The sequence below is a fragment of the Hippocampus comes genome, unplaced genomic scaffold (assembly GCF_001891065.2).
Source record: "Hippocampus comes isolate QL1 unplaced genomic scaffold, H_comes_QL1_v1.1 scaffold136, whole genome shotgun sequence".
Classification (NCBI taxonomy): Eukaryota; Metazoa; Chordata; class Actinopteri; order Syngnathiformes; family Syngnathidae; genus Hippocampus; species Hippocampus comes.
Genome location: NW_017805840.1, coordinates 37,747 through 48,478, shown reverse-complemented (window position 1 = coordinate 48,478; position 10,732 = coordinate 37,747). Strand labels below are relative to the sequence as shown.

The window sequence follows — 10,732 nt, the reverse complement described above, 5'->3', positions numbered from 1 at the left end:
TGGCGGCAGGGGCTCACCTGGCCCGCCGGTGATCGGAGGATTGACACACTCTGTCGGGGCTCTCTTGTTGTGTTCAAAGGACGCTTTCTTTGTATAATAATACGTTTTTTAATGATTTGTTTTTTGGAGATGGTGGACGACGAGCAACTGAACGACTCGTTGGGGAGCGTCGGCCTCATCTCACCTGACAAGGAGGATCTTGCACGGCTGCTGGTAGGAATGAATGAGTCGGCGTGGGGAGGGGGTGTTGGAGGGGTTCAACCATTTCCATGCCGTCTGGCCGGATTACACATTGCATTTTTAATTTGTCTAAGAGGCACATTAACAAGCCTTCACAATCACACCTACAGACAATTCAGAGTAAAGAAATCGCATGAGTTTTTTGGGAGAAGAAAATACTCGAAAGAAGCAGGGTACACCCTGGACTGTGGCGCCCAGGCAATGGTTGGCCATGTTGTAGCTACAAAAATATATTTGAACTCACATTCAGGGGCGGAGCAATGTGGTGACCACCCATGTCACTCTCTGGCCACCCCTACACCGAGAGGAAAATTGTGATTTTTTTTTTTCCCCCTGCTATTTTCACTTGGATTTGATAATGTTTAATGTAGACTGTGTGTCTTTTTTTTTTGTATGTCCAGACAGTGCCCTTCAGTGGACGTATACGAGGTGGCATGAGGCCCGGGAAAAAGATCATCGTGATGGGCATTGTGGACCTGGAGCCAGACAGGTAAAGTTTTAAATTGTTGCTTTTTTTTTGAGCAAAACAAAAAATAAACATTTTTCTAATTAGAATGAATTACATGTCACGAGCTCATTGCAGAAAACTGGCAAAGACTTAAAACAATGTAGTACTGAATTTTGGAGCATTAAATTGTTTTTTTTGAGGGGGGGAGCATGGGGGGTGCTAAAACAGTGCCCGGTGAGACACTTGCGCATGAGTTCCCCCTTCCCCACTAGATAAGGACTTGAGCGCCTTCCCTCACCTCAGTGCCTGTCTGGCGTAATTTTGACGTGCAGTTCGCCATCTGAATATGCATCTTCCTTTTGGATAGTCCACTAATGTTGCCAATTCAGAGTGCCTCGTTCTCTGCCATGAGTGCTCGCACATCATGGAAAGGAGGCAAGTGAGCGAAGGAAAATGGGGGGAAAAAAAGTCAAACCTGATGCCCGGCATGTAGACCGGATTCTCATGCTGGTAGGAGTACTTAGCCATGAGTGCGTGCACAACACCAGGGGGAGAGGGATTCAGACGATGAATGCTATGGCGGGGGGGGGGGGGGGGGGGGGGGGGGTCCCCAAGAGGATTTATTCATTTATTTTTAAGACTGACTATCAACCAGGGCTTTGGGATAGTGTGTCCAAATGGCCTGCGGACCGGTACTGACATTTATAGTTATTACAGATGTGCATCTGCAGGTTGCATTTTTTTTATTGGTATGGCAATTCTTCAGTGTATTTTTAAACGGGATACACTGCTCTGGCCGCATTCTAAAAGGCCCACAAATCTTATGGTGCCCTCCCCTTGAAAAAGAGAAATCCTTTTGTTGAACAGGCCAAGCCGCTCCCCCACCCCCAACCCCTCCAGCCCCCCAACCCCAATCCAATAAATAATTACTGATATGCGCGCCACATGAAGGTGAATGGCAACTTCTTTCAGTATGCAAGGACGGTCAGGGCGTTCCCTCTCCAGTATGAGAGGGGGGAAAAAAAAGCAGCTACTTTGTCTGGGTGTGACTTGACCCTACATGGAAAGTTCAACGTGGAATTGCGCCTCCCCGCCCGCTTCGTGGTGACTTCATCGCTCACTGCAGCTAGCCACATTCATGACAAAAGTTCAATGTTACTTGTGGACGAATGTATTGGGACGATATAGATCTTTAATCATGGATTCATCAATAAGCAGTTAGACTTTAGTCTACACTGAATCCTCGTTGTCAACATGTTTGGTGACAATGAACTCTCGTTGATCTCAGGGGTTACGTTTCAGATCCACTTGCGATAGGTCACAGGTGTCAAACTCAAGTTCCGGGGGCCAGATCTGGCCCACTACATAATTTTATGCGGCCCACCAAAGGAAATGATGTGCATCCACTTCATGCTTCTTGCTCAAATACCAAAATTGCAAATTGTCTTCACTTTTAAAAATGTTGCGATATTGCAAGCATTTTTGTTCCCGACACCCCTTTTTAACCCTTCCCAAAATAAATGGAATCATATTTTTAAAAAGTTTTTATTGGCCTCTGATTTCAAAACGAGTTATTCACCAATTTGTCATGTAGCCTACACGTAATATGAGACGGTTCTACATGAATTTGGTTTCATAGTTGTAACGACCCTCTGTAGGAAACCATGGCTATGATGTGGCCTGTGGCAAAAATTAATTTGACACCCCTGCTATAGGTGAAATCCCAGAAAGCAAAGAGGCTAAGCGTGCTTGCTTCAAGCTATTTTTTTGTTACTCTCATTTAAAATTGACCATAAAACCGATAGATAAAACAATGAGAATTGAACATTCTATTTCTGGTGCAAATGTTATTCGACAGCTAATTGATCATCAAATGAATTGTTCATTATTTTGAGAATCGATTAATCATTTAGAGACCTTAATTCATTTAAGATTGTCCAAATCCTTGGAATTTCAGGATCTTAGAAGTAAATGTCTCATTTTTGTCGTCATGTATGAAAGCAGACCGATTTATTTTGGGTTTTTGTTTTGTTTTTCAAAATAAAACATTTGCAAGCATCTGCTTTTACTTTGGTAAACGGTTATCCCAATTTTGGGCGATTTTCTGACATGTCACGGGCCATGTCACGTTATTTTATTCATGTTAACATTTGACTGGACCAAAAGGGAAACTTTGCCAGATGTGCCTGTCACATTTAGGTGTCTCAATACTTTGGTCCGGGTCTCGTCTCAAGCTCGTTAGTGTCAGTTTTACGCATGTGTGCACACCAAGTTGCAGGGTGCCGGATGTTCGCCCAAAGGAGCAGCGGGGATTATGATTCATTCGAGCCATCATCCCAGATTAGCCTTCAGACTGAAACATCTGGCAACCAGTGTGCTGACTCCATTGCCTCCTCCTTTGACGCTTCAGCTTTGACGTGAGCCTGACCTGCGGCCGGGAGAAGGACAAGGACAAGGGGGAGGCGGTGTACGACGTGGCCCTCAAACTCACCGCCCGCTTCTCGGATCGCCAGTTCCTGCGCAACGCCCGCGTGGCTGGCAAGTGGACCGAGGAGGAGGCCTCCACCGCCTATTTTCCCTTCATCCCAGATCAGCCGTTTCGGGTAATAATCTTTCATTCGTCACAAATTGACTCAGCCAAATGTGTATTTTTGTTTTCGTGTTTTGGATTTTTTTTTCATCCTGGAAAATATCTAGCATTTTTTTAGAAGAATTTTTGATGTAAAACAAAACAAACCTCATTTGGTCGAATTCTTTAGTATGAGCTTGCCCAAATGCAAGCCCAAAATGGCTGCTTCCAACCAAAATGGCCGACTTCCTGTTGAATTTAGCGGTATTTGTCCCTTACTTGTTTGCGCGTACTGTTAGACATGTCGATTGTCCACCCATATTGATGAAACGAGCCCCTGGGGCTGATTTGTTTTTTTTTTTTTAAAGGTGTGCTACTACGCTACATTTTCATTCGCAAAAAGGTGAATCATGTTTTGCGATTGAAGCTCGCATGTTGACAATGAGCACTTGTCCATTGTTTTCCTTCCATAAAACGAAACCGCCTCTTGATGACAATGATAAAACATGTGGCGGTTTTGTCCAGCACGATAATTGCAGTACTGGTGAAGTAACTGGACTTGCGTAGCGCTTTGGACCTGTTCTGCCGTGTCCACATCTGTCCAGTTGTCTTGCCAGCAGCATCTGTCCTCTTGGGGGATTGCAACAATCCTGTTCATTTTGTAGATAGTATCTGATGTCGTGCTTTTGTAGTTTTTTTTTCCTTCATCGTGTTTATTTCACCTCTTTCACACAGAGATCCACACACAACATTTTCGCATCTACAAAGTAAGTCGTAACAGAAGACCTTGCTTTTGCCTAATGCTAACAAATAATACAAAACACCATGGAACGGTTAACAGAGCTAGCATCGATGTTGCACTGTTATTATGCTTCAAGCAACGGTGCAGCAACGCACAGACAATTTAAAAAAAAAGAAAATCTCACAGGCATATATTCTTTATCCTCTACGAAATATTACTGCAGCTTGTCCTGTGACATATTATTTACACTGACGATAACGTATAGCGTGTCCTCAACCAGTTAAACGCTTCCTCTAGTTCACAGGTGTCAAACTCAAGGCCCGGGGGCCAGATCTGGCCCCCCCACATCATTTTATGTGGTCCGTGAAAGCAGCTCAAACATGGCAACTTTCGTGATCCTTTCTAAAATGTCTCCCACAATTTTTAATTCTCATTTATAATAAATAAGAGAGCTATTGGAAGCATTTTCTTGTTACCAAATCCCTCATTACAGTAACTTAAACAATAGTTGAATTAACAGTTATTCTTGACTTCTTAATATGGTGTCAGTCGTAACGGCCCTCCAAAGTGAAACGGTAACTAAAATGTGGCCCGCGCCAAAAATGAGTTTTAAATGCCGTCCACCGTTTGTTTGTTGTGAAATAACGAAAAGCATTTTTTTCCGGCACCCTGCAACTAACTAGCAAACAGGAAATTCCACATCCATGCGGATACACACTCTTGTTTCTCCATGAAGGCAGCTGGAGATAACTCGTGTGATGAATTGATGTCATGTGACCTCAAGTCCACATATTTCTGCTCTAGTAATTCTTCATGTGGTGACGAGCACATATGGCACGAATCTAAAAATATACACGCGATTGTCTAATGAGGTCCAGAACAGAAGCGCTTTTCCAAAATGAGACCAAAATATTAGAAGTACCTCTCCGGTAGATTGAACCTCATGCTAACGCTCCGTCCCCGCTTACGCAAGAGCATTCAACTGATAAAACTCAGTGGCCAGAAGCTGCGGGCTGCAGATTAAGGCTGACGTGTTTCCTCGTCAATGCAAGGAAATGCATTGGGACATGTGACACGCGTTGTTTTGTTTGTTGGCTTCCGCTCAAATATGCTGATGTGTACACGTTTTAGGGTGCTGCGTCGTTTACTTTGGGAGACTTCAAACCGGGTCAGCTTGCTACATGACATTGGACAATAACCAAAGTGATTGGTTCAGAATGAATGCAAGGAAAATATTCATTCCTTTTGTCATCATCAAACTTAAAACGCCCAATCATAGTTTGGTCCATACCTTGATTTGGTTCACTTTGTTTACAGGAAGTGAAAGCAAATCAAAAATTTGGGGAGTTAGTGGTGTGTGATATGCTTTCATTCATTTTCCGATCCGCTTTATCCTCACAATGGTCGCGGTGGGTGCTGGAGCCTATCCCAGCTGTCTTCAGGCAGTAGGCGGGGGACACCCTGAACCGGTTGCCAGCCAATCGCAGGGCACACAGAGATGAACAACCATCCGTGCTCACACTCACACCTAGGGACAATTTCGAGTGTTCAATCAGCCTGCTGTGCATGTTTTTGTAATGTGGAAGGAAACCGGAGCACCCGGAGAAAACCCACGCAGGCCGGGGGAGAACATGCGAACTCCACACAGGGAGGCCGCAGCTGGAATTGCTAGCTATACATTCTCCACTGAATTAAAGATTCTCAAGTGAACAAAACTGTGCAGTGCGCAAGTGGTGAGCAAATCTGCCTCACAGTTCTGATGTCGGGGGGTTTGGATCCGGGCTCTGCAGCTTCCTGTGTGGAGTGACTCCTTTAAAAAAAAAAAAAAAAATTGAAAAAAAAGCAGCTAGCTAAATCTAGAGACTTTTCCTGGTGTTATTGTCGTGTACTTTATGACAAAAATGTTTCAATCGTGTCTTTTTAGGAAAGTGCAAAATCAGATGTTTGTGTTTTCGGGTAAACAAACAACTCAACGTTCTCCAGTGACTCTTTTTCAAATAAGCAACTTATGACAACCCTTGGGACGGTTTCCTAGTGTAATTGGAGACTGACTCCGTGGGAGCGGTGTGGCATTATGCCGCCTTAAAATTGAAAGTCCAGATGTTCTTTTGCCGGTAACAAGGGAAAATAGTCCCATTAGGTGCAATTAAGGCTGTTTTGTTCAAAACGGAGAGCCACAAAGGTCAATGTGAGCAGGATCATTTCTGCTGATTCTCTTGCTTAAATGAAGCCAACATAATAAATTCTCAATTTTTATGTTGGTGCGCCACAGATTATGGTTTGATAATCTGAGCAAGAAAATTTTTTATTTTATTTTTATAACCAAAGTAGTGATTTTGCCGCTGTACGGCTCGCTGATCATCTCATCCACTTTTGTCTTGGATCGTGTGTGAAAGTCCACCCCAAAAAATCTCCACTGGGATCAATGTGGTTCCGTCCAGCTGCTTCTCGTCCGAGCGAGTCGGTGGCAAGCTTTCAACACATTTTTCCACACTTTCACCTCACCATGGCTTGTATTCCGACACTGTTATGGTTACCAATCGTTGAGTGTTGTGTTTGACACAAGTGTGCTTCCGCTTCCAGGTGGAGATCCACTGCGAGCACCAGAGGTTCCGGATATTCGTGGATGGACACCAGCTCTTTGACTTTTACCACAAAGTAAAATCTTTGGCCTCCATTGACACGGTGCGGATAGACGGAGACCTACAGATCACCAAGCTGGGCTAATCACGCACACATACACACGCACACACACACGCACACACACGCGCGAAGCTCGGCAGGGTGAGTGTGTGTGCATGAAGGACTTGAGCACGTACACAAACACACGCACACATCTGCACCGCCATTCACCTGCAAGAAGGCGCCTCTGCTTCTTATTCTTCTTTCAATGTGCTGTTCCCCATTCAGCACGCTCTCGTTTTATTTATTTCTCAGGTGTAAGTTTTGTCAAGTCAGTGAACATCTTTACTTGCTATTTTCATTCTTCTCTAAATTTGGATGCAAATGTTAATTGAAGGAAAAAGATGAGAATTGGAATTTTTTTTTTAAGTGTAATACTCGCAGCATCCCTTCATGCCATTCCCATAAAAAAAAAACTGTTGTAATTATGCTTTCAATTATAAACGTGACAAAAAAATTTCAACATTAAATTATAAATTTTGAAAATGTTTTTTTCCATACTTTTGGGAATGCCGATTTTTTTTTTATCAATCACTTTGAAACTTTTTTCCATTTTTTTCATCAACATTAAAATGCTGCTATTTAATTTAATTTAACTAAATAAACATTGCTTACATTTTGTCCAATTAAAAAAGAAAAAAACAAAAAATAAAGCCTTATTTAAATTGTGTTTAATTATAAAAAGAAGAAACATTAGATTTTTTAAAAATGAAAATAAAAACATCATAATTTTAAAGCTCACACCCTCTCCACTTGTCAACTTTGTATATAATTTATGACAAATAATTTAAATATTAAATTTAAAAATCACAAAATAACCCTGAGAGCATATCGACTTGCCATTTCCACAAATCGAAAGCTCACAGTTTCTCCTCTTGCCAACTCCATATTTTTTCATTTTATTCTTTCTTACGCAATTTTAAATTAATTTCAACCAATTAAAAATGGCCGTATTTTTTTACTTGACATGTCCATATGATTTTAATTTTCATTTAAAACAACATTTTAGCCTTTCTCCTTGCATTTCCATTCTTTTACAATCACTTGCATACAGAGACACTTGCTAGTCCAGTTCAAGGGCATCAACATGTTTTGCAGCGAGAGTGCATCCCAGTTTAGATTTTACTACACAAAAATAAAACTCGCATTGCAAAGATGAGTCGAGTATTCCAGCCACGTCTTCTTTTCCTGGCGTTCTTCTGGGGTAACCTCCCACCAGCAAACCACCCCCCCCCCTGGTTGTCAGGGCAACGCATGACCTAAATAGTCTAAATTGATGAAGATTCCTCGTGGGAGGAGGAAGACAAACAGGAAGTACAATTCTGACCGGTGGGCATTTTTGTGTTAAAATTAGCATTTTTACCCCATCTTCGGTCACACTTTTTTATTTCCAATCTAAACTGGCAACCAGGCCTCACATGCATAAAATATGCAACTCATAACCTGGAGTGTTATACACCATTTTAGGTACAAATGAGTGTTAAAGCCAACAACAGCTCCTACATCACTCACCGGGCCAGACCCTGCATTTTAAAGCCACACGCCATCAGAGTCACAGATACTACAGCGTGAGGATGGCGACTCCAAGTAAACAAAAATAATACCGGCACCTCACAATTATATTTTGATTTGGTATTATGCATAAAGCTTTAGAATGAATATGTATCAAAATAATGCTAATTTGTCGTTCTGCTTGCACCCCTAAAAGTTGAGGAGCGGGGCCACTGTACTTATAAAATAGTTTGCAGCTCATGCACTCCTATCTTTGGCCAGTGTTTTTTTTTTTCTCTTCCCAATTTTTTATTATGTAGATAAGGATTTTTTTTTTTCAATTTTGGAACAACAAGGCTGTAATATGACAAATGCACTGTCCTTACATGATTTTCACTGGACGTTTTACGTTCAGTTTGAGTAAAAGAAAGACTCAAAAGAAGTGAAGCAAGCGCCAAAGTAACTTCATTCCAATAAAGCATTAAAAAAAATATACTACAAGTCAGTGAATATGCATAACATGGAAGCATTTACAAAGGCAGACCTACAAGAATGTAAGAAAATCTCAAACCCCAAATTAGACTGTTCTTCTTCCCCCTCTCCAACTTCCTGCGCTCACACCGCTCGGTCCTAGCTTTTTCTTTTTTTAGGCAAACAGGAAACTCGCCTCCAGCCTGTTGCATCATTACTGCAGCAGCAGAACAAAACGTGCTCTGTGTGTGTCGACTGTGCTTGGCGTTCTACAGTATTGCAGGCTTACAGTACACTACTGTAATGACACGTTTTGCTTTCAACCATTTTATCAAGCACATTCACTCGTGTAGGGGGAAAAAAAAGCCTGTATAAAAAAAAATTGTAATGTGTTTGTTGGTGACTTGGAGAAAAGTGGACACAGGGAGTTTTACTTGTGGTGTTTTTTGGTACTGATACACTTTAAACGAAACGAAGACTGTTTTTTAAAATGTAAATTAGGACCTGATTAAAGCGTTTAATTGATGCTGAATGATAAATTGAGTGTTCCTATCCCATCGAGGAGAAGTGTGTTTACACAATTGTCTTAATATTAACCGTCTTAACTGCAATGTGTTCTGGTTTTCCACTTCTGCAACTTTTTAAATGTCGTCTTGACACATTTCTGTACTCAGAACGTGAGGCTAAAGATGCAATATGGTACGTTTTTTCTTGTGTATTTGTTCACTAAAGCATTAATTTCAACCAATTCAGGTGTCCATTTACATGTACAGTGGTGCTTTGAGATACAAGTTAACTTGAAATGAACGGAAATGACACCAATCTAGCTCCCCCCACGCCTCCCAAAAGTATTTTATTATGATGTATAATAACATACGGTAATGACATAAATATAATGTAATTTTTTTTTTCAGAATTTTTGCTTCAACTCAATGGACATTGTTATAAATACTCAATGTGTAATTCCCTTTGTTGTATGTTTAGTTTGACGATAAACTTAGGGTGGCAGTAAATATTTTTTTCCCCACTATCTGCTGTCTCGACTTTAATTCTCGCAAGTCAAAGGGGAAAAAAAATCAGCCAAACGATGGTTCATATCTAAAAAAAAAGTCCTCATAAATTGAGTCACTTTTATGTCAAGGCACCACGACAGTATATTCCTTTAATAAAGATATGAATGTTCTCCTCCTGATTGTAATTTGATCATAAATAAACAGCAGGTGTGTTTTTATGTTTCACACCTCTTTGTCTGTAACTAGACGTCATGTTTTGCCACTGATTTATTTGTCTTCTGTGTGTACTATTGGACTTTAGGTGTACATATTTATAAAATAACCATTTGTTTAGAAATAACCGAGTTCAGGAACAAACAGTAACCATAGTCTTTGGTGTACATAACTAATTGGAATGGTCAGATGTGTCAGCGTTTTATGAATACCTCGAAAGAGTCACAAACTTCATGATGTTCCCTTTGAGTGTTGTGTTATTTTTATATATTGCAGCATTACCAGCGTGTGTGGATGTGTGTGCGATGGACTCAACTCAGTGGTTAAATAGCAATGAAAATGTTCTGGTATATGTTAAGAAAAAATTTTCTCTTTTTTTTCTTTTTTTTTGTGGGTTGTGTTTTCTTTAAACCACAAAATCAACTGAAGTATCATTTTTCACTGCAGTGTTTTCTGCGGTGAGGTATCCCCCCGAAAATAACCTAAAACTGCTCCGCTGCTGTTTTTAGACCAGCCCGGGCTTCTGCATATGTTCTTTCGTCTCCTGACTGCTGCTTTTGTTTAAAAAAAAAAAAAAATTAGAAAGAAATGCTCCTTTGAAAACCAATAAACTTCTCTCTTCTAGGTAAGACTGTTGTATAGTACACTGTTTGTGTATTGCATTTATGAACTTTATTTTTTTTTGTTTTTTTTTCAATAAAACAGTGTGATTTACAACTACTCCAAATTGTACATTGATATCAATAATTCAACACCCACACATTTAGATGATATAATTTATTCATAATAAAATCGTTTCCATTAAAACTGTCAAAACGGATTTGATCCGTGTCTGTTTTTTAGCTCATTTTTGAACTGTGTTG

General features: G+C 40.7%; 1 protein-coding gene across 1 annotated transcript; it reads left to right on the top strand.

Moving 5' to 3' along the window:
• The first annotated feature begins 51 nt into the window (after positions 1 to 51).
• On the top strand, positions 52 to 6,733 carry LOC109526703 (galectin-related protein B). Its single transcript, XM_019888155.1, has 4 exons — positions 52 to 213; positions 642 to 730; positions 3,099 to 3,291; positions 6,583 to 6,733. Exons 1-4 carry the CDS (start codon positions 112 to 114, stop codon positions 6,724 to 6,726), a joined length of 528 nt encoding a protein of 175 aa, XP_019743714.1. The 5' UTR covers positions 52 to 111; the 3' UTR covers positions 6,727 to 6,733.
• The last annotated feature ends 3,999 nt before the right edge of the window (positions 6,734 to 10,732 follow it).